The following is a 24940-nucleotide window of genomic DNA, read 5'->3' as shown; positions in this document are numbered from 1 at the left end:
ACAACAGGTCAAAGACATTAGCTTCCTCGTAAGCACTAATACAACAAAAATTAAATAACAAAACAAAAAAAATAATGCTGGAAAACAATATACAGTTAAATACAGCAACGCATTATGAATACACAAACACATAATCACACTCCAACTTATCCAAATAGGTAATAAGGATTATAATTATTATAATATATTATTAATAGTAATAATGATTACTATTACATGTAATTTGACATACTGTACCTTTAGACACTAGAAGTTATGAAATTCTTTAACACACACATACCTTTCTGTACGTGATTAAGGTCTCTAACCATTACGTACATGTAGGATCATGGATGAGGTACTAACCTCATAAAATTATTCAGTCCGCCCCACCCCCACTCCCACCTACCGTGGAGTGGTGGGGATGACGCAAGATGGTACCTATGAACTGAACAAGAACAGTGATATTTACGCCTTGTTGTGCAACCGTCGCTTCTAATTGCTCAACACGGTTTCTCAATGCTAACATCTCCTGCACACGTGCTGTGTCAGTGGCACTTACTTGGTGAAGTCCAGCTGCTAGACCCGCTGAGGTGTTTACCAAGGTCCTTACTTGACCTTCAAGCTCTCCCAGCTGCCTATAATGTGTTGATAAGGCCCAGTTGTGAGCTTCGGTTTCAGCTTCAACTCTGCGCAGGTCCTGTCTTACACTTCCCTCTGCAGGGGGAGCTTGATGGTGATTTTGATTGACAACTTCCTCCAACCGGCGCCCCGGAAGATGTGAAACAAAGCCTTCAGTCAGACGCCTGCTCAAGGCTTCACGACTCATCAATTCCTATTTGTTTTAGGGCAAGATAAACATGACATGTTTTAATGCGTGATATTTGACTGAAACCTTTAACAAGTCTAGATGCAAAGATGAAAGTTTGAGAATGAGGCAACCAAACTTACATCACGTGTACATCCACAAGATGTAAATGGACCGTTGCTGTGGGTGCAATCACCATCAACTACGTCTCTGTGGCGAGCCAGCTGAAAAGAAACAAACAGAACGGACAGACATGATTTACATGTGAAACACAGTATGGCAATTCTGTTGTACTGCATTGAACATTCTCACTGTGCAAAATTATTGTATGTCCACATCAAGATCTAATCGCAAGCTTTTACATACACTGTATGCTGTTTCTTGCGACTGTAGTTAGTGCATTGTAGGAGTAATCTGGCATGCTGACTATAAACAAAAAAATAGGACTATTGTATACAGTGACTGTAGTACCCAGGACCGCGTCAACAACATCAGAGAAAAATGAACTAAAATTGATTTTAAAATTTGCGTTTAAAAATCATGCTATTTGCATTTCTTGTGTCTAAATATGAATTGTTCCAGTCATTAATTGCTGAGTAATTTTCTCCCTGCTTTCCCCAGCTCCTTGTCAAACAGGGTAGTCTCAGGTTAACTTTGTTCCGAGTACTGTAGTCATGATAATAATGTTCACCCATATTACATATAAAGTCTCATCATCAACTAAGGCCAACAACAGACATAATAATAATAATAATAATAATAATAATAATAATAATAATAATAATAATAATAATAATAATAATAATAATAATAATAATAATAGAGCGCTATTTACAAACACAGATCAAATAGCGCTTTACAATCAAAAATACTTAAATAACAACTTACATCTCTAATTCTAATTACTGATATTAAAATGTCAATCAATACAAGTATAATGATTTACAATACAATTCTGGTTGGTTATATAGAATTGAACCACTACTGAAATGATTTCTTTAAAAGAAAAGTCTTAATAGAATTCTTAAAAGTTTCTATAGATCTAATAGTTCGTAATTGTAATGGGAGCTTGTTCCACAGATGCGGTGCAGCCGCCTGAAATGCACGCTCACCCAAGGTTGCCAGCATCTTACCCCTAGGTTGCTTTAATAAAATGCCTGAGTTGGATCTAAGATTATACAAGGACTTTCATTTCATAACTAGAAGATTGCTAATGTATGCAGGTGTGAGGCCATGAATGGCTTTGAAAGCTAATAATAGAATCTTAAAATGTATGCACGCTAGTACTGGTAGCCGGTGTAATTCGTAGAGTAGTGGGGTGATGTGGGAATGCTTCCCGATATCCATAATTAATCTGGCGGCAGCATTTTTGCACGCGTTGTAACTTAGCTATTTGCTCTTTGGGAAGGCCATACTGTAAAGCATTACAGTAATCTAACCTGCTCATGATGAATGCGTGCACCAACGTGAGCAAGCTATTTCTTGATAAATACTTCTTAATGCGTCTAACGTTGCACAAAATAATTATTGACTTCACTATCTACAATGATGAATAAGCAATTTGACATGAGTCCTTCCTAAAGCCAAGAGCACAATTTATTATAATTATAATATAATTTATTTTAACCAACCTGGTTACGTGGTATGTTCTCCCTACCACAATTCACACAGGTAATAGGAACATTGGGGCAAATTTCATGATGATCCTAAAAACGAGTGAGGAAATTAAATGTCATTACAACAATAATGCCTAAAAAGGCTAAATGATTAAAGTTTGCCAAAAGAAAGCAGTCAGGTAAAAGGGTACCCTCACCAGAAAAGACCCTGGAGAATTCACATCATGATGTTTTAGTATTGCATGACTTTTTGTGGTGAGCTTGCCTGCCTTAGTAACATGATTGTATGTGTTTGTTGTTGTCGTTTTGATTGGACCTGAATACATACAAGTCAACAAAACATTGCTCCATTTCTCACCCACTCACTTACTCATTCAGGTGATCACACACCATGGTCAGCCACCATGGTCACAACACTGTCAACCATGGTCAAACATACAATGGCAATGAAAAAACATGCTACCATGGTCAACCTGACGCATATGCATGGATACAGTGAAAATTCCTTCCAGGCAAAAGGCTTCTTAATTCAGTTACATTAGTAGGCTAGCTTGCATAAGCATAGCATTAAATTACTGCTTAGACTGCAAGGCTTCATCAGCCAAAGAGCCTGCTGATCATGTGACACCATGTATTTGTGCTACAATGATCGGCTGTAATTTGTGCATTTTGGTCATCACTATTTGACTGAGACACTGTTTCTCTGCAGCTCACCATTGAACAAATCAAGAAGCTTTAAAAGAGCCTGAACCAATTATAATATTTTTAAGTCATCAAAAACACAACAGATTTGTTCAGTAAGACTACAGTCTGCCTCAGGGTAAAATTTCTCATCTCACCTGAATATTAGGAGGATCCAAATGCACCGGTCAAAGACAACCACCATGATACAAATAATGATTAATAATTTATTTTGTATTAAACCAGTCAGCTTTATTGTCTAATGAAGACTAGCAGTAATTACTGTACACTGTAAGTAGTCAAAACCTCATGATTCATTATAATCTCAAGTGCCACATCATGAGGTCAAAGAAATGTTAATACACTTTACTTTATGAATCATTGATAATCAATTACTTGTAAACCTCCAAATGTCTCCGGAGAACTGCAGTATTGACACACTACGAGGCGATGGGCACATTCCTGTTGTTTATGCAGTGCCAACTGGCATCTTGGTACAATAATGGTACAGCCATCATTATCGCAGCACAGGGGTTTGTATTCACAGCTGTCATGATGGCCCTTAAAAATATTAATTGAAATAATCTAGTGAAATTTTAAAACATACATAATTAACTAAATCCAGTCAGCACCAACAAATCTCTAGAATACAACTACAGGGCAGCTGGAATGCAAGCTGCACTGATCTTTATTTCATTTGGTTGTTGCTGCTCATGATCAGTGTTGTTTGTTTTTTTGTTAAATTTATTCCCTGATTTTTTAGCAGTCTGCCTTAATTAATCCACACTGTGACTGGTTGATTGGTACAATTGTAATCACAGTATGTAACTGAGGGATCATTAGGGACTGACTGACTGACTGACTGACTGATTGATTGATTGATTGATTGATTGATTGATTGATTGATTGATTGATTGATTGATTGATTGGTTGGTTGATTGATTGATTCCAGATAAGAGAGGGATCTCAGATAAAAAAAAACCCTAGCCTCCTGACCTGGCAAATTAAAATAATGGTAAACTTTCTAAGGGATGTGAAGAGACCTGAACCTTTAAACCCCTAAAAATTCTTCATTGATTCCTAGCCTTTTAAACTTACCTGTGTCAACATCATGTAACATTTACATGTCACATACATGTATTTATTGTTAACATGTTATTACAGTCAAACCTCCCATCAGTGACCACCCCAAATACAGTATGTCAAGCCTACAATGTACACGTAGGTGGTCGTTTACCCTAAAAGTGGTCACAGTCGCCTATGAGAGGTGATCCCTTACTTGTAAGAGGCTCCAACTATAGTGATTTGACTGGCAAAATTTTGGTATTTTGGAAACGTGGTCGCTTACAAGAGGGTAGTTGAAAGGGGACGTTCTACAGTACAGTGGAACCTCAATTTAATGAAGTCGCTGGGGACCAGCCAAATTTGTTTGTTAAATCGAGGGTTCATTAACTCGAGGGGAAACGACTAAAATATTCGTTATATCGAGGTCATAGTTAATGATTGATTTTCAACACAGGTGACTTCTGTCACGCAATTCAATGCAATTTTCGTCACCCAGAATTGCCACGTTTTGAGATGCAATTCATTAAGCGTCACAGGTAGCTTTCAGTAGTAATTATTTTCACTTTTGAGCAGACGCACAGCTTTTGTTTACAAAAAAATGACACTTTCAGAGTGTTGATCTGTTCAGCGTTTATCTTCTGTCGCGTGTTGACATTGTAATTTGTTATATTGAGGTAGATTTCACGTTTGGGCTTCCGGATTATGTTCGTTATATCGAAGAATTCGTTACTATTCCATATATTTTACTGTAACTTTGACCAGGACATTGAATATTGTTCCTTTTATCAAGGACTTCGTTAAATAGAGGTTCGTTAAATCGAGGTTCCTCTGTCTCTGTAACTGTATGTCACATGCAAAAATCCTTGAATACAGGTTTGAAAATGGATTTCATTACTTGTACAGGTAAATACATGCAGTGTAATTGCTGCATTAAAGTTTTACATCAAATTATATGTCACTTACATCTACTTCCCTGACTTTACCCTGCCAGACACAGCCACTATCTTTGTTTAAACATGATGTGTCCAAATCTAAAATCTCTCTTCGGACATAGTTGTCAGCAAACATCTGCAACACAGACAAATTTTTTTCAACAAAAAGATCAATTAATAATTGTCCCAGGTCAAACATACATAAAGTTTTACAACATAATTGTAAAACGCAGTTAATGGAGCGTGACGCTCTTGAGCTCAGTTGTTACTGTGTCAACAGTTCCCCAGTAAAAATATTTTGTGATCACAGCGTGATCACAGATCACGCCCGTGATCACGGGCGTGATCACTCCTTTCACCGTGATCACGCCTTCACAAGGCGTGATTGGAGTGATCACACCCGTGATCACGGTGTGATCACTCCAGTGACCGTGATTTTCTACAGTGATGGCGTGATCACGTATGATCGGTGATGGCTTAACTGTCCAAACATTATTCATTAGAGTAAAATTGAACAACAAAAACAGCCAAACCGCATATAAATCTCATTCAAATGGTCCAAAATATCTGTAACACTAATGGAGTGAAAAAATCTTTTATTCTAGTAAATTAAAGATGTGGTTCAATAATCAGTTATAGCGGGCACCGTGACTTACCGCGCTTAAAACTCGGGACAATTAAATCTTTCTTTACTGCGTGTCGTTCAATCTTTAACTCACAGGTTTCATGGTTTCACGCGTTTTTTTCTCCGTTCATCAGTCCTGTACAACATTTTATAGCAGCTTTTTAAACGACTAAAAATGAATATTTACATTTGGACGATCAAATGCAAATTCAAACCTGATAGTTGTTGTAGCATATGTTGCCTTCTATGCTTGATTCATTTCACTTACTTGATCCAAGGCGAAAACTCAAGGCTGCTTTTTTGCATGTTCCCGACGAAGCACTGAAAAATATTTCCATTAGATACGATTTCGAGAAAAATAGCGCCTCCGAATTCCGTGACACGTGCGTGCCGGAATTTTATCTACAAGGTCTCTTGAGACATATGCGTGTTTAATCTTATTGGCCAAATGTCATTAACCTGTTTCGAATTACCTCCTCCTGATCGCGTTACAAAAATTGTCCTGAAAATAAACTTGACCGTTGGTAATTTGACTTACAAGAGCGTTCCCAAGAGCGGGAACGTTTTCAATGCGAAGTATCTTCTCTTATCACTTTGGGAAACAGTTTAATGTTTGCTTTACTGAAGCGAAGATCTGCACCCGGCCGTTTTCTAAACAACAGACTGTTCCTTCGGATTGTCTCCGACTGTGTATTGCCGCTTGGATGTTTGGAGTTCGTCGCGATAAATGTACTCTGATCGAGAACTCTGAGGACTTCTTTGGTCTGCTGTAAAACGAAATGATTCTTGCAAGTTGTCAATGTTAGTCCACGTTTATAGACGGGAAAGTCAATATCGAAGAACGTTCCGATTATCGAGGTGAGCAACACGATCACATATAAATATAATAACGATGATTTTAGAATTTAAGTGATTCCCGTTTAGTATTCTTCGAAACCATGATGAAAAATATTAGTTCACGTTTAATAAACCTGTTTGTAGTTCTCAACTTGTCAAAATGTATACTATTTTAGCTTGTTCCACTGCGCAACAGATCGAAACAGACTGCCCCGTGTGGTGTTCATTTTTATTCTGTACACAAAAATAAATAAACTTACGTGCTGCAAAACAACTTTTTACTGCAGACTGCTGTGTTTATAATGTTTAAAGCCCGGTGTTAAGGCACGCGCACTGTACTAAAATAAATTGTTACGCTTGTCAACTATACTAGATAATTTGCTTATTATCAAAGCGGTTCAATTCGAAATTCATTCCTCTATTGAAAAAGTGCGTGATCACGCCACCGTGATTTTAAGGGAGTGATCACGGTCAGCAGCCATTCAGGCGTGATTCTGGTTTTTCTGTGATCACGCGTAAAAAGTTTTTACGCGTGATCACGGCGTGATCACACCCTGTGATCACACCCGTGATCACGCCTTTATTTTTACTGGGGTTAGCATTACGTAATGCAATTTGGTCATGGATGTACTTTTACTCTCCTTGTACAATACCTATTCTTCTAGCATGTTGCAATACCGTCTGTTACATTTATATCCTTCGTTTTGTATGGCTAAAAGGTATAAATACCTCTATTCATGTCTCGTTCAGCGCTACGTGAATCTCTTGTATTCGATAGTACTTTACTTGCCATTGGCTTAGTCCTAGACATATGTCTAACTATAAAAGGTCTAGTAAAAGTCCGAGTATCACTCGCTTGCTGTATTACCTACTGTAAGGTCTACCTTTAGTGTCTCTATTTTGTAATTCCCACCCTTCCCTCCCTTTGGAGGTTTGGTTGTTGTTTTTTCCAATAAATTTGGGTTCACCTCTCAGGTTCGCGTTCGGTTATTAAAGTCTCGCAGCGACTTCCCCAAGCTTTGTGTTTTTAGGCTATTTTTAGCTCTATAACCTTGAAGCTCGTTATATGCTTTTATCCAGCGCATGCCGGCGGAGTCGGCTCGTAGCGCTGCGGAATATTAGGCTTGAGCTGGTTTTAAAAAATGCCAATACTCTTTGCACTATGCTGGCCGGAGGTTTCAGTTCGTAGTGCCGTGGAGAGTTAGGCTATTAGATTGTTTTAGTTTTGGACCTGCCTACAACTTGTCCGATCCAGCGCTGGTCATTAATACAGTTTAATAGCGCTAGGGAGATAAGTAAGGCTTTATGGTCACGCTATGGGAGTCGTCTGTCACGCCGATCGCGGAGCGGTGTTCCCCCTTTACGTCAAACATCACGTTGTTATTATTTGTCTGTTGAGATCTCTAGTTAACTTTATGGTAATAGGAACTGCGACATTAATGAAACAATTACATGAAGCATTACCCTTTTCATAAAACAACCGGTAGGCTTAAAAAAGATGAAATACTCTGTGTCAGCATGGGATTATAATAAAAGAAAAAAATAATAATTTGGCAGATTATCAAAAATTATGTCAGTCAGGGTTAAACTACAAACTAAGGATATTAATTTTTAAGAAGGGTGTAATGATTGTACATGTAGCAAGGAAAGTGAATAGAAAAAAGTAACCAAAGGTACATGTGGGTATGCTTTCTTTGGAGTACTTTTTGCCCCAATAATGAAGATGCATATGTGCTTGCATGTATATGACTGCCTTTATTTGAAAACCTCAGATGCTAAGATCCAGTGTATAACTAAAAGCAGCTATAATATTCTTACTCATAATCATGTGATAATGGGATGTTATATAAATTAAATCATTTTTTTACAATTACATAATTTCTATACAGTTCAAAATTAAAATATTTTTGCTTTTTTTTATTTCTTTTTCTTTATAATTGAACCGTTGCTATACAGAGTAATCCTGCTCCCCTACCCTGGGTACCTGAGGTTTCTTCTTGCACACCACAAGGACTTGCTGACATGGGGATCGGCTAAATGAAGGCTGTCATTGCTGTTGTTTGAAGGCAAATGCCACAAGCGGCAAAGCCGCAAGAAAAAACCTCTGGTGCAGAGCACGATCTCTTTGAACTTTGAGCTTTTTTACTGTATTTAATAAAACCACCATGATAATTAATGCATGTCTCACAGCCTTGTAAATCACATGCTTTGGCACATGGAGACATACAGTTGTACATGTAGGATAAAATTGGGGTAACGTTTATAAAAACATGTGGCAAAACTCAGGAAACAAGATATCAAATACACAAGCAAAAACTGCAGAGCCATAATTTATATTAGCCATGAAGAAAAATGTTGTCAAAACCAAAAAACAAACATGTGATAGTTAAGCACATTTAGCTCTTTTCAGTCACTATCGTGCAAAATTATCCTCCAAATCATGATGTTAACCCAGTAGTTGACAGTTAACCATACTGTACATGTACATGTAGTTGAACAATAATGCAGTATTACAATTGATTTCTAAAACAAACTTACAGGTCATATTAAACGTTTACTTCCTTGGGCCAACTGCAAACAGGAGTTGCAACTAAATTTGACCTGCATTACCGGCAGAGACTAGTGAACAGTAATTTTGTACATGACGTGTTGTACATTTAACTGATCCTGTGAACCATCCCATCAAACAATATTATTGTTCACCACCTAACTGATTGAAGGATGGAACAGACAGAATTTGGAACAAAATGGCCAGCCAGCATCAAACCAACCAAACTACAGTAAACACCCACATTTAAGAACCTTATATACTTTTTTCAAGGTAAGCCTGTCAATAAGTCTTCATATATAATTTTATTGTAAGGTTCTATAATGCACTGTATATAACAAGTGTAAAATGATAAATTTCAGTCTGGAGGTTCTTACCCTGGTGAAAAACCTCACAGGATCTTCAAGGATCTTTAAAGATCTTCAAAGACCTGCCAAAGATCTTTAAAGATAAAGATCCTCAAAGGATCCTTATAGGATCTTTGAAGATCCTCCAAAGATCTTCAAAGATCCTGCATATGCAAGATCTTGTTAATTACTATCTGCAAAGATCCTCCAGGAATTGGTAAGGATCTTGCAAGGATCTTTGTAAGATCCTTGCAAAGATTCCTGCAAAGATCTTTGCAAGGATCCTTCAAGATCCTCAAAGATTTGATGAGGATCTTTGAAGAATCTTACAAAGATCCTTTTAAAGATCTTGCAAAGATCTTTGCAAGGATCCTTCAGGATCCTCAAGGATTTAATGAGGATCTTTGAAGAATCTTACAAGATCCTTTTAAAGATCTTGCAAAGATCTTTGCCAGGATCCTCAAGGATTTAATGAGGATCTTTGAAGAATCTTACAAGATCCTTTTAAAGATCTTGCAAAGATCTTTGCCAGGATCCTCAAGGATTTAATGAGGATCTTTAAAGAATCTTAGAAAGATCCTTTTAAAGATCTTGCAAAGATCTTTGCCAGGATCCTCAAGGATTTAATGAGGATCTTTGAAGAATCTTTAAAAGATCCTTTCAAAGATCTTGCAAGAGATCTTTGCCAAAATCTTCAACAATTTAATAAGGATCCTTCGAAGATCTTGCAAAGATCTTTGTCAGGATCCTTAGGGCTCCTAAAGGATTTTTAAATTAAGCTGAATTATCTTGGACGGATCTTAAAAGGATCCTTGATAGTAAGGATCTTGCAAAGACCTTTGCCAGGATCCTTCATGAGCTTCAAGGATTTAATGAGGATGTTTGCAAGACCCCTATGATAAATAGAAAAAAAAGGTGATGGAAAATAAAAGGCCATTACACTTGCAATTACAGTGTAGGCATTTGGTAATTTATTTTATTAATCAATAAGACTGTTTATTCAAATACACTTCGCAGTCCAAAGACTGAATTGCGTGTACAAACCCTGGTGAAAATCTTTGGAGGATCTTCAAAGATCTTCAAGGATCCTCCAAGATCTGCAAAGATCTGCAAAGGTCTTCTAAAGATCCTTGAAGACAAGGATCCTTTAAAGATCCTCACAGATCCTAGAGGATTTCTTGAGGATCCTATAAAGATCTCTTGAAGATCCTGATGAGGATCCTTTCAAAGATCTTCTAAAAGATCCTGCAGGATCCTCAGAGATTTCATTAGGATCCTACAGGATCTTGAAAAAGATCCTTAAAAGGATCCTTTCAAAAATCTTTGTCAGGATCCTTAAGGATCCTCAAGGATATGATGAGGATCTTACAAGGGTCTTGTAAAGAACTGTCCAAGGATCCTCCAAAGATCTTTATTAGGATCCTTAAGGATCCTCAAGGGTCTTACAAGGTTCTTAAAAAGATCTTAGAAGGATCCTATAAAAGATCTTTGTCAGGATCCTTAAGGATCCTCAAGGATATGATGAAGATCTTACAAGGTTCTTGGTAAGAACTGTTCAAGGATCTTCCAAAGATCTTTGTCAGGATCCTTAAGGATCCTGAAGGGTCTTACAAGGTTCTTAAAAAGATCTTAGAAGGATCCTATAAAAGATCTTTGTCAGGATCCTTAAGGATCCTCAAGGATATGATGAGGATCTTACAAGGTTCTTGGTAAGAACTGTTCAAGGATCTTCCAAAGATCTTTGTCAGGATCCTTTAGGATCCTCAAGGGACTTATGAGGTTCTTAAAAAGATCTTTAGAGGATCCTATAAAAGATCTTTGTCAGGATCCTTCAGGATCCCCAAAGATCTGATGAGGATCTTACAAGGTTAAGGATCTTTCAAAGATCTTTTTCAGGATCCTCAAGGGTCTTAAGAGGTTCTTTAAAAGATCTTTAGAGGATCCTATAAAAGATTTTTGTCAGGATCCTTAAGGATCCTCAAGGATCTGATGAGGATCTTACAATGATCTTCAAAGGATCCTATCAGGGATCCTTGAAAAATCTTTGTCAGGATCCTTAGGAATCTTCGAAGGTTTGATGAGGATCTTACAAGGATCTTAAAGGGATCCTATTTTATCTCTTTCAAAGAACTTTCCCAAAATCCTTAACAGTCATCATGGATCTGATGAGAATCTTAGAAGGATTTAAAGAAGATCCTTTCAAGGAGACAAAGAGGAGTCTTAGAAAGATTTTTGAGGATCCTTTCAATGATTTTTGTCAGGATCCTTAAGGCTATAATTATTATAATGATCTTACAAGGATCTTTAGACAAACTTGTAATGAGAATCTTATCAGTTTGTTAGAGAGAACTTTGAAAATCATGGTCTTGTGATTGACCAAAATATAGAATAAACAATTCACTAAAAAATAATTGGGGTTGCTTTGGAACCAAACAGGCTAATTGTACCAATTTTGCAGTCGTGGATGAAATCACCTTTCAATCATGCATAAACCATACACCGTCACATGGCAATGCAGTTATAAACCTCACCTCAAAGGCAACAGAACTAAATATTTTTTTCTTGCAAAGAAAGTGATCAGCCACATAAAATCTCAACAAAACAAGATTTCCTGGGTCTACAAATATTTTCACAAAATGTGAAGACAAGCAATGACTGAAAATCTCTTTCTTCGACTTTGACAACACAAGAAGCTAAAGGACGAAACTTTACAACATTAGATTGTGATCAGTCGATTCAATATTAATTTTTGTGATTTTTGGAGCTGCAATGGGCCAATACTGTGGAATTTCCAGGTAACAACTGATGTTAGCCATATCCATGCATGAGTTATATTTTATTCCTATTTTACCTGATAGGAAAAAAATAGAGAATCTATTTTATTTGTGTTTTATTTTTAATTTTAAGCCTATTATAAAGCAAGATAGAACAAGGTGTTCTATTTTATTACTATTTTATCATAACAAACTGAAAAATAGCCTGTAAAACAGCCTGTAATCTTATATCACTATTGCTCAATAACATAGTAACACACTGTTTTATTTATATTTTTTCTACAAATAGGATAGGCAATGGCCAGTTAGATTGCCTGTATCACATGTTGTATGTACATATTTTGTATACACCAAGGGAAACTTCAGCTTCCTAATCTAAGGTGAAGTTACTATTTGTATTCATCATTGTTGATGTATACACCGTCAATGTTGAGCCAGATAAAAAAGACAAATGCATGATGTATACTTATTGCATGTACACTTTTTTGCTCAATCTAACAATTACATATACCGGGTACTTCTTTGCAATAAACTTATAAACTTTAAGCTTATGTATGAAATAATAACAAATGGTTTAGAAGAAAGAGCAAGGATGTACTTATTTTCTATACCACAAGATTGAGCTGAATTTTTGTTATTTTAATTGGGCAAATAAACACATAAAACCAAGATGAGCAACTGATATTAGTATTTGTAACTGGCCTGCTTTCCAGGAAAAGCTTTAATAAAAAAAATGAAGCTTATATTAAACTTGACTTACAAGTACATGTCACTGAAATGCATTTGTGAAAACAATATTATATTCAGACCTTCTTCGATGGATCTCGACTCCATTTGATGCCAAAAAGAACAACAAGGCTTTCAATCATAATTCATACAACTTTCATGCACAGTGCTAGCTTTTAAAATGAGCAAGAAAACATGGGGTCACAGCAACACTGGCAGCCATCTTGGATTTCATTCAGACTGGGTAGACTGGGCACGAACAAGGCCATTTTGGTCAGCAGATATGCCACTGCAGGCTCGCGGAAAAAACCGTTTCATTTTCGATTCAGGCGGAATATTCAAGAAAACAGGAGACATTTCCCGTGGATTTTTACCTCTGTGAAGCTTCAAAATGTTTAGTTCAAGCAAAAAAATGTGGATAACTACTTTTAGCAAGAGGTAAGCTTTGAAATCAATAATTTTGATGAAAAAGACTGCATGAAAATGTGTGATTTTATAGATCGTCTATATATGGGAATTTCGAATTCATGTGCTTCTTGAATCTTATTTGAGCTTAACTGCAAATTCGAGATTGTTAAGGTAAACATTCCCTATTTATTTTTGTTATACATGTAAAGCCTTTGCAAACGTTTTTCCAGAGTAATTTGTAGCCAGGTTGTTATCATGTCTTGGTATAAGCTGAAGACATATTGATCTTGGTTTGATTGACGTTGCATGAAGATCTAGAGTTCATGATCAACTTCATGGAGTGTATAAGCTTATATTTTCTGTAGCACCATGAGTTAAAGGTCGGATACCCTTGTTTTGCTCAGAAATCAACAAGATTGTTACAGATGAGAAGCTCACTGAAACATGTGTCTAAAAGCGTATACTTGGCACTGCCCAGATCACTGTCACAGTGATCACTGAGTGACCACTGGTCACTCAGAAGAACTGACTTAAATGCACTTTTTTCTGTCTTACTGCAGATTTTCAGCTCAATAATGTTGTCAAGGCTGATACTCAATCGTGCAGCTTCAGAGTCAAGTCAGCAAATCCTGCTCAATAAGCTAAGTCACTTATGACCGTTGGACTCTATTTTAACTGATTTGATTTTGTTGCAAATCGTGACTTCTGCTACTCCTACTGAGAAACAATAATTATTACCAAATGAACTTTTGTAACTTGCATAATGGAGTATTGGTCATTACTTGATATCATATACATGTACATGAAGTTGAAAACAGCAAGGGTACAATCAATCTTTTTTTTTTTTTTTACGAAATATCCAATCATTTTTCTTTTTTTATTTAGCACTTCCCCTGAACCTTTACATAATTCAAGACAAAGCCATTTTCTGAATGTTTCTTTCCTGAGAAGTTTACTGTGAAATTGTTTTTCGCTGTTACTTTTTTGTAGCTCTGGCTGTGGAATACGGTCTGTGAATGACAAATTTATATTGTGTGCAATGCATGTAATTAACCATCCAGATATAGTTAGGTGCAGGAATATATGAAGTATTGACCATGAAATCATTTGCAGTGGCAAATGCTACAACTAATTAAAACACATGAACTATGATAATTCTAGGCTTAGAACAAGGATTTAAACCATCATCTATTTTCAACCTAAATGTATTTTATAGCTATTTTATTTCTGGATCTATAAACCAGCAGAGTGCTATTTTAACCCTATTTTAACCTGCATGACATACATTTAATGCCCTATTTTAAACCTGTTTTAAAGGTATTTTTGTACCATTTTCCCTTTTTTTTTTCCCATTAAATTATCCCTGTTTTATGTTTATTTTAAGCCTATTTAAGCCACTGGCTAAATAGGTTCTTATATATTTAGGTATTAAAATGCCCAATTTCAGCCTGTAGGTTCTTAAATCACTAGGTTCTTATACGTGGGTTTTTACCGTATTTTCAATTTTGTCAAAATTCATATTCATTAGAGTGAATGATTTCTTTTAATTTTCAATGTAACATAAATGCATAACTGTTACAAATTTATTGAAGGGTATTATTTTGATAGCTGACATTGTACTAGGCACTGTAGGCAACATTTTCTTTTAACTTGTCATCCAACCATGTAAAAGTGTTGTTGTGGATGTTACCACCCTGTTGCAAGTTGTGATAGCATTGTACATTGAAGTAGACATTAGTTCAACTTTGTACAGCACGTTTCTGCTGCTTGCAACATCGGTTGCAATACATGTAGGTATAACAATGTCTTTCAACTTTCAAGTCATAACAATGTTGTGCTACAGCTTGAAAGAAAAATAATTAATGCTGTCTGTATTTCTCATCCTTTATTCGTAATAATTTTTTTCATGTCTTTCTGCATGTAAGTGGCCTCATTTTCATGACAACAAAGGACTCACACAAAAGGAAGAAATAAGAAGAAAAAGAACAAGTTTGCTTTATGAGACATTTTTACCCTTTCTTTTAGATTTTTACATTTTGCATTAACTGTTGTGTTTCATGGTAAGGGATTGATGATTGTAAACCATGAGATTTTTACAAGTGTAAAACATCAAAGATCTATTTGTAAAAAGATGAGAATAATCTGAGAAATAAAATACATTTGGCATAAAATTTACTGCTTGTTAAATAGGATACTTATTTTGTGCATGAAAATTAAGAGTATTGACTGAGAGATGCACAAAAGGATCTTTCTACCATTTTTCAGAAAATCTCTGAGTAGTTACGATCCTTGAGAATTTGTGCAGAAGCCTTGAGAAGATCCTTCACGTCCCTTCCTTGCAAAAATCCTTAAACATCCTTCAGGATCTTTGCAAATTTTTTACTATCCTTGCAAGAACCTGAAGGATCTTTAATAGCAGAACCCTATAACAATCCATCAGGTCCCAGCAAGGCTCCTACAAGGACCATGAAGAATCCTGCAAAGCCCCTGTCAAGATCCATAAGGTCCCTGCAAAGAACCTTTAAGATCCTTCAGGATCTTTTTAGGTTTTTTCATGATCCTAAGAGAACCTGAACCTGAAGGATCTTAGCAGGACCCTGTAAGGATCCATCAGGTCCCTTTAAGGATCCTACAGTACAAGGACCATGAAGAATCCTGCTAATACCCTGTTAAGATCCTTCAGTTCCCAGAAAGATCCTTCAGGTCCCTGCAAAGATCCATTAAGATCCTTAAGGATCTTTAAAGATCTACTTAAGGATCTTTTGTGGATCTTTTTGAGGATCTTTAAGGATCTTGATTTGATATCCTCAAAGATCTTGCAGGATCTTGTAAGAACCTTGAAGTCCCTGCAAAGATCCGTTAAGATCCTTGAGGATCTTTGCAGATTTTTATAAAGATCCTTACAAGAACCTTAAGGATCTTGGCAGGGTCCTGTGAGGATCCTTAAGGTTCCTCCTACAGGATCCTGCAGGATCTTGTAAGAACCTTGAAGTCCCTGCAAAGATCCTTCAGGTCCCTGCAAAGATCCTTGAGGATCCTGCAGGATCTTTGCAGATTAAGCAAGATCCTTGCTGGATCTTGCAGGATCTAAACAGGATCCTGAAGGATCTTTGCAGGGCCCTGTGAGGATCCTAAAGGTTCCTGCTAAGTTCCTACCGGATCCTGTTAAGATCCAGCGAGGATCTTGCATAATCTGCAAAGATCTTGCAGGATCCTCAAGGATCTTTGCAGGGACCTGAAGGATCTTTGCAGGGACTTCAAGGTTCTTACAAGATCCTGCAAGATCTTTGAGGACATGAATCAAGATCCTTAAAGATCCTCCAAAAGATCCACAAAAGATCCTCATGTGGATCTTTAAAGATCTTTAAAGATCCTCAAGGATCTTAAAAAGATTTTCACCAGGGAATAATTAAATTGTATGAAACTGAAAAACATAAATATATATACAAAATATAGAAAAAAGTTAATAATTACAGGTAACATATAATAAAGAAGAATGCATACTACTACTAATGACTAATAATAAAAGAGTTCTTTTAATGATTGGTCTTGCACACCGGAATTATAAAACGGTTATTGCTCCTACGCTTGTGGGATGAAAGGGCAGGTGGAGGCAGCAAATTTGAGCGTTTGTGGTTTCTTGATGAAGATATAGAGTTAAAATAGTTTGTTCGGAAGAAAGTCACACAGATCTGCCCGCTTTAGTAACAAATACATTTGTCACTTTTATAATTAAGAATCAAAATTTCTGTTTCTACTGAGTTTGAGCTTCCAGAGTAAATAATTATACCTTAAAGGTGTTGGAAAGTACAGACTGTTGACTAAAACTCTGAAAGTTGCAATAATGCAATGTCATCAATACTGCTGGTTTTTTGCTTGGAACTATTGCTTGGATGTCTCAGAGAAACGGGTACGTGGAATATGGAATTTCGTTTTGGCAATTTAAATTTGTGATATGTTGCACCAAGATTCCTGCTTTATATGGCTTCCCACCAAAGGATATAATTCAATAGACAAATAAATAAGTTTACTCAGCTGATTGTCTGATCAGTGCTTGTCATGCAGCATGATAGTGTCTTAGTGATACTCAGACTCAGTAATTCATTCTTATAAATAAAGAGTGATTTCCAATAGCTAAAAGTTTGCTCACAGTCTTCATCAAATGATTACCCTGTCGCTTTCTTGCACAATACTTCTTTTATAAAGGAAACAAGGAAACCACCGGGCCAAGAGCGGCAGCCATCTTGGATTTCCATCAGACTTGGAAGACTGGGCACGAGCAAAGCCAAATTTGGTCAGTAGCTATACACTGCAGGCTCGCAGAAAGACCGTTTCTTTTGGATTTTCGCAGGACTCAAGAAAACAAGGCACATTTCCTCGGTTTTTTCTTCTTTTAAGCTAGAAAATGATGGCTTTAAGCAACAAATCGTGGACAACTACTTTTTAGAAACAGGTAGGCTTTAATATCAATGATTTTGATAAAAGACTGGCTTGAAAATGTGATGCACAATTCAACCAAATGAATGCATGTGCTTCTGTGAATTTAGCTACAAATTCATCTGATCTCGGTTGTCGAGGTAGCCATTTCCTATTTATTTTTAAAATAAAACATTTAGAAACGGTTTTATGGGGTACGTTTGTAGTTGTAGCGCTAGTTGAAATGAACAATCAGATGATTGTAGTTGTACTGAGAATCAATTGCAAGCTTTATTTGTGTGGTGACTTATTCGATCGAGTATAACATTACTTTAATTTGCCTGTGATTTGATTGAAGTTGAAGGTCATTTGGTGGAGTATTATAATGCCCACATGTACAATAAAATAGCACCATCAGTTAAAAACGAATGTGAACACTGTAATCACACAGAAGAACTGACTAAAGTGCATGATTTTTTCTCTTTTTGCTGTAGATCTTCAACTCAATGTTGTTGTCAAGGCCGATACCCAAGACTGCAGCTTCAGAGTGTGTGAAGTCACCAAATCCTGCTCAATAAGCTAAGTCACTTGTAAGCAGGGGAGCCTATTTTTAACTGATTTAGTATGGTTATGAATTGTGACTTCTACTACTATATATACTACTCAGGAACAATGAAAAAATAAAAAATTTTGTAACTTTGAGCCTTGAATTCTTGATGTTTGATAGTTTAATAGAAAATTAGAGGGTCACATTGTTTTGGTCATGTAAATTACAAGCAAATTGGTACTTTTTTGTCTTTTAGCACTGTGCTTGCACAATTATTATGCCTATCAAATTTTTATAGTAGCACAACATTTGCTGATGTTGTGATTGCACTGTTTTGTTACATTATTCATTATCTAGAATATAGTTATTCCACATTTTGTGGGTCATCACGAGGGAAAAACTACAATTTTTCTGAGCCACTATAAATGTGTTAAAGTTGTGCAGACAAGGCAGTAACTTTTAAGTTTTGTTAAAGACTGATAATTTAGAGAGGGATTTTGACTTGCACTAATGTTGTGAACAACATCTGTTGAAATTTGTTGCACTGTGTAGCCTTGTCATTAGAACTTTTGTACATAATCAGAGCTTGCTATAAGTTATTGTTTTTCTGTTATTATGTTTTCTTGTACAAACGTTTTCACTGGCAATTGTCAAACCAAATTTTAGAATAAAAATTATTACAGTTTCTTGTACATTAACATTAGGATCGTGATCACCCAGGCTTCATGTTGTAGTCAAAATTTTGTCCATCATGGTTGAGGTAAAATATCCATCTGCTAAATATTATTCTTTTACAATACATATACATATTAAAAGTTATGTTTCTATTTCTGATTTTATTTACACAAGTTATTTTGTATTGATTTAGCATTGTAGACCTACATTTATATACAAATAAATTCCTGAATCTTAACTAAAATAAGTTAGGGATTGTTCAATAAAATTATCCCTTTTATGACATGCTGATGTTCTTTTTCATCTACATACTACATGTACATTCTCAACAGCTTATTCTGAGACTCACCGGAAATTTCAGTCACAAATGTTTTTGTGATTTTGGAAAGTTCAAAGTAGTACAAGATCTTGAAAAGGTTCATTCAAGATCTTTGAAGATCTTTTGCAAGATTATTGAAGATCTTCAAAGATCTTGGCAAGAGCTGCAAAGGATCCTGTAGGATCCTTGAAGATCTTTGGCAAGGTTATTGAAGATCCTCAAAGATCTTGAAAAGGTCTGCAAAGGATCCTTGAAAATCCTTTTAAGATCTTTGGCGACATAATTGAAGATCCTCAAAGATCTTGGCAAGTTCTGCAAAGGATCTTTGCAGATCCTCAAAGATCCTGGCAAGATCTGCAAAGGATCCTTAAAGATCTTGACAAGATCTTGGCAAGATCTGCAAGGATCCTTAAGGATCTTTGAGGATCCTCAAAGATCTTGGCCAAGATCTTCAAGGATCTTGGCAAGAAAGTTGAGGATCCTTAAGGATCTTGGCAAGGATTTTTGAGGATCCTTAAAGATCTTTGCAAGATTGTTTAAGGATCCTTAAAGATCTTCATAAGGATCCTCGAAGATCTTCATGAAGATCTTTGAGGATCTTTAAAGATCCTCAAAAGATTTTCAAAAGTGGATTAAATCCACTTTCTTTTATGCAGGTGTTTACTGTATAACAATACATGTACATCCGAGTCTCGTACTGTACATTGTTTGCTGCCTTAATCAAACATTAGAGAAGTGATCAGCAGTATCTAATTACCTGGTATGGATCATTTTGAGCCTGATCCAAAGATGCTCCACACCCTAGGCACAACGGATTTTGCTGGCTGAAATTGTGAAAATATTAATACAATATTAACATTATGAACATCCATGTTATTTAACATAATATTTTAAACTGTAAACACCATTGAATAAAATGATTCTGAGCAAACTACCATACCTTAGTACATTGATTAGACAACTTTGACAGTACAAGTCTCCACAGGCTGTCTGTACTGCATCTCTCAACAAAAAGCCACAAGATGGGCAGATATAATTACAATGAACTGCATCCAAGTCAGAATAACAAATCCTATATCCAGGCATTGTCATAAAATTAACTTGAAGTGATGTGTCTTCTCTTATATCCTAAAACCAAACAAAACAAAAAACATGAATAAAGGTGGGCTAGTTTAACAGTTACATGTAAAATAATTATAAGAAACACATTTTCCCTACTGGTTAATTGGAAAAATTGAACGACAGCTCCCCCAAGTCTGTCAGTTGGCTGAGTGACAGACAGATGGCTGACAAATATCCAACAGACAGCCCACCTAAATATTAATCAACAGTCATCAAGTGGACAGTTTACAGTACATTAACAGCCTATCAACAGTTGCACATTAGACTGAAGTACTGTACAGTACCAGTGCACCAGTGCTCTACATGTTGCTGCTTTGCAAGCTGCCTAGTAGTTGATTAATCTGTGTTAATATTAAGAGCCACTGTCACCTAAGCACTTGTTCCAACTATTCTCAATTTGAAACTTAAAAATTCAGGCTGAAATCTCCAAGTTCAAAGTGACCTCAAAAATGAAGGCACGTCTAACTCCAGTTTTCCAGCATTTCAATTCCCCTTGTCCCAGTCTTTCTGAAGTCTTTCCCAAAGAGAGTATTATACTGTGCATGTTCTATTATTGCATATTGTACTGATTGCAGTTGATTAGCACCTTCCTACCATTCCTTCATTATGATGGTTTTCAATTAGACCAAACCCTAGACTTCCTACTTTTGTGGGCACGTTCTTCTCGAAAAAAATTGTATTCTTATACTGACTTATGTCCCAGTTTTGAGAAAACTTTGCCTAAATACATATCAATGGACAGCTGCAGTTTCTGACAAAAATAGAATTTTAGCAATCATTATTTAACATTATGACATACTAGGAGCCCGTAAACTCCCAAATGACCAAGGCCTGTTCGATTTAATTTATTGAACCCCATGAGAAGAGCAAAACATCTGCACAGTGTTATAATTATTACAAAACATCATGATCAATCAACAAAACAATGTCAGGCTTTTTCATATTTTGATCATCAAGATTTCTGAGTTCAAAGTTGGAAATTATAGCAAAAACCTATCCAAAAGTGTTGCACAATAATTGTGCACAATAATTGACCAATTATTGGTCATTTGCTAAACATTATTTTGAATTTCAAACTTTCCTAACACCATTTATTTTGTCATTACCCCTGGAATCGTTTGGCAAATTTTATGAAAATCAATCAAATTTATACATAAATTATACCCAAGTATTAATGTCTCTACAAGGGATTATTAATATCTCATAACACCACGAGCCATTAACAACAATTGTCGTAAGTGGAGGTACTGATGCCCAAGGAGAAGACAAACACAACACTAAAACTGCAACCCCAGACCCACAATGGGAGACCACCCCCATCACAGGCACTGCCACATTGACAACCCAGCCACAAGCTACCCACACCTCACAATGATCTTGGGCACTAGTCATACTGAAACAAGAATCTCAGAGAGTATGAAATAATAAATAGGCACATTAATAGCAAAAAACTATTATTAATAAATAAAACTGTCCTATAAATTATTACAATTAAGGGAAAGGAGTATATTAGGAGAAAAAAAAAGCAAGCAGTGGACAAACACCTTAAAGTCTTTAACTAAACCTACAGATACTGTTAGTTGCTTGAGCTAATTCAGGTATACACAGGAAAATGTCTTATAGTCTGCATACATGTAGGTGGTCAGGAGCCTGCAAGGATCATTGTAACTGCAGGAATTTCAAGGGTGGCCGCTGGCACTCTTTAAAGACAAGATCATCCAGGCTGGATAACAAGGTGAGTTTAAAGGTCTGTCGGCATGACTTCGGCATGGTAGGATTAACACTGGTTAATATTCCCGGGATAGTAAATCGAACGTTCAAAAATCGAACTCAATCCGTGGATTGAGTTCGATTGAGTTCGGCAATCGAATGAAATCGAACACCAGACTTTCAGTGAGTTCGATTTCCGAACAAGTCAAATTTAATCAAACAAATCGAACTCAATCGACCTAAATCCATCTGATTGTGTTCAATTGAGTTCGGGAACACAAGTTAATTGATTGAGTTTGATTGGCTCTGATAAACCTATACAAAGCAAGCCCATCAAAGCAGGTTTTTCTCGTGCTTTGTTACAATTTATTCAATAACAGAAACCCCATTTATAAACTGTCCACGGCAGTTAAGAAAACAGAACAGAACAGAACAAAGCTATCATTATTCCCGCGGGCGTATTCCGAAATTGTCCTACCCTTTCCTTTTTAACTCGTGAAGGCGCGTAGCCCAATGAACGAGTTATAGCGATAGCTGGCTGTTGACTTGGTTGGTTGGTCGTTCGGTTCTGTCGTTAACTTTCGAGCATGCGCAGTGAATGAGTTTTAAATTCAATTAGTGGAAAAAACACGCGAACATTTTTTGTTCACGGTGCATCAGGAAATTCTTATTCAATATGTAGAGAATAATTTGACGATCATTTACTGCAAGAATGGAGATTTTTCGTTCAATCTGAGCAAAGTTACAAGTTTTTCCAGTTTTTCAGAAAGTCCGGGGTCGTAAACTCAATTAGTGAAAAAAAAAAATGTGAAAATTTTTTTCAGGATGCATCAGAATTCTCTCATTCATTCTGTAGGGAATAATTTGACAATCATTTTAGTACAAGAATGGAGATTTTTCGTTGAATCTGAGCAAAGTTACAGGTTTTTTCGTTTTTATCCCCAAAAATCGGTGTCTTTTAAGAATTAAAAATAATTTAATTTAGAAATAATTGAATTAAAAATAATTTAATTTAAAAGTAATTGTTGGCATGGACTTTGAATAAACAAGACGCTTTTTGGAGCTTTTACCTTTAGCACTGGTGGCCTTATTTATTGTAGGCCTCACCAATTTTTTAACCCATACTCCCTTCGCGATTGAACTAACTGAATCGCTTTAGTCAGAAAGAATGCGTGAGATAGCGGAAAGTGCCATGTCACGCATCAGTGACGTCGTAAACAAAATTACGCAAATTTCTGGTGAAATGAACACTTTAAGATGTTGTCAGCTTTCATAGAGGTTTCAAAGGGAAAAAATTTTTCATTTTCGCAATTTACAACTGGTAATTTATGGGAAAGCAAAAATACACGGTTGATAAATAATTCTTATTTAGCAAGAGCTTGTCATATGTCATTATTTTACTTGAGGATTGCGTGGACTGAACTCCAAAGGAAAAATTTCACGCATTTATGTCGGGCATGAAATGTAATGCGATACTTTGTTAAACAGATTTCCTTTTGTGAGATCGGCTTAAAAAACAGAAATCTACCTAGAAGTTAAAAAAAGTATGCCCTACAGTAATTTTGTAATTTTAATTCCCAAAAAAACTTCACTTGCCCATCGGGCAAGTGATGGTGAGAATCCACTGGCCCGATCGCAAAATCCAGTAGCCCCGGACTATCGGACACGAATTTCCATGACGTAGCTGCACGTGGCGTGCCTCTATGAACTTTCAATAAAAAAACACGTGATTTTTTTTAATCGTCGCATCAGAATAATCGGCTTATTCAATCTGTACAGAATAATAAGACAATCATAATTATAGTACAAGAATGGTTATTTTTCGTTACATAATCGGGCAAAGATATAATTTCTTTTAGCTTTCAAGGAAGTTTCCGTAGCCATCTAAATTTTACTATGTGTCATCTGCATTCACGAGTTGGCTCACAGAAGCCTTTGATTTAGCTAACCTACAATTGCTGAATGACAAATCGAAGGGTTACTTTTATGCAAAAATACAAGCAAATTACTAAAACCTTCGCCATCCTTGACGTCAAAGCAGCATTCCTGGTAGCCTTTTTACTGCGCATTTGAAGCTTACAATCCACAGGGCATCTGAAGCCATTTCTGCGCAATTTCTTCGTTTACGAAAAACACGTGCCCTACACTCCGGACTGAAGGAACTCGAGTTTCCAAGATGGTTAGGGATTTTAAATGTTTTCCTGTTTTACACAAATCACGAATTCGAAAATCGAACGTTCGATTTGGTTCGATTGATTTTTTTTCTTTTCGGTGAGTTCGATTTTGTTCGATTGCCGAACTCAATCGAACTCAGCCCACGGATTGAGTTCGATTGAAATTTAGTTCGATTGGGTTCGATTTACTATGCCGGGTATATTAAATCACAAATCGAAATGACAATTTTTCGAACCGACCTAGGATGTTAGCAAAACGACCTAAGCGTTAGCGAACTGACATAAAGACGTCAGCGAAGCCAAACTGACCATTGCATGTAACGAAGGAACCACAATATTCGAAATTCGAAAAACAAAATGAATGCCAAACCTAACAAGATTGGTTACGACTTGATACCATGCATGATAACATTCATTTAACAACGTAAAAATAAAACCTGAGCTTACCTTTACACTGCGTAGTGCCTTGAACAAGACAAGTAGAGGAATTTGCTTTGTTAAGAGCTATAGTTAGGCAGATATATAGACGGTAGCAGAATACTATAGTCTGAAGTCATTTAAGAGTTTTCAAAATGGCGGCTCCAACGCGTTGCTCCCCCCGAAACGAGGCTGGGGAATCCCCATTACCCAG

General features: G+C 36.4%; 1 protein-coding gene and 2 long non-coding RNA genes across 4 annotated transcripts; 1 reads left to right on the top strand and 2 right to left on the bottom strand.

Annotated features, from left to right (window-relative positions):
• Positions 1–33: 33 nt before the first annotated feature.
• On the bottom strand, positions 34–24878 carry LOC146478937 (TNF receptor-associated factor 6-like). Of its 2 annotated transcripts, XM_085111262.1 has the most exons (9): positions 24757–24878; positions 20244–20431; positions 20061–20127; positions 5113–5217; positions 3481–3645; positions 2419–2493; positions 931–1011; positions 542–814; positions 34–427 (listed from the first exon to the last, which is right to left on the bottom strand). In XM_085111262.1, the coding sequence occupies exons 2-9, from the start codon at positions 20393–20395 to the stop codon at positions 359–361; spliced, it is 987 nt and encodes a 328-aa protein (XP_084967388.1). In that variant the 5' UTR covers positions 20396–20431; positions 24757–24878; the 3' UTR covers positions 34–358. The 2 variants fall into 2 exon arrangements, with proteins under 2 accessions (XP_084967388.1, XP_084967387.1); XM_085111261.1 differs by having other exon boundaries at positions 34–814.
• Positions 15305–16747, bottom strand: LOC146478939 (uncharacterized). The gene is made up of 2 exons (XR_014864989.1): positions 16332–16747; positions 15305–16182 (listed from the first exon to the last, which is right to left on the bottom strand). It is a non-coding gene; the product is annotated as an uncharacterized LOC146478939 (long non-coding RNA).
• Positions 17038–18464, top strand: LOC146478938 (uncharacterized). Its single transcript, XR_014864996.1, has 2 exons — positions 17038–17799; positions 18257–18464. It is a non-coding gene; the product is annotated as an uncharacterized LOC146478938 (long non-coding RNA).
• Positions 24879–24940: the final 62 nt, after the last annotated feature.

This window comes from Pavona decussata, unplaced genomic scaffold (assembly GCF_977016875.1).
Source record: "Pavona decussata unplaced genomic scaffold, jaPavDecu1.1 SCAFFOLD_61, whole genome shotgun sequence".
In the NCBI taxonomy this organism is placed as follows: domain Eukaryota; kingdom Metazoa; phylum Cnidaria; class Anthozoa; order Scleractinia; family Agariciidae; genus Pavona; species Pavona decussata.
The sequence above is the reverse complement of the archived record's forward strand: the minus strand, read 5'-3'. Positions and strand labels throughout refer to the sequence as shown.

What these genes read in the sequence shown, in the direction of transcription:
- LOC146478937 (XM_085111261.1), bottom strand. Translation starts at nt 20,395, where the DNA reads ATGACAATGCCTGGATATAGGATTTGTTATTCTGACTTGGATGCAGTT. An exon ending in TGTCTAATCAATGTACTAAG is followed by an intron (nt 20,128 to 20,243) that starts GTATGGTAGTTT and finishes TCACAATTTCAG; the next exon opens with CCAGCAAAATCCGTTGTGCC. An exon ending in CTCAAAATGATCCATACCAG is followed by an intron (nt 5,218 to 20,060) that starts GTAATTAGATAC and finishes TCTGTGTTGCAG; the next exon opens with ATGTTTGCTGACAACTATGT.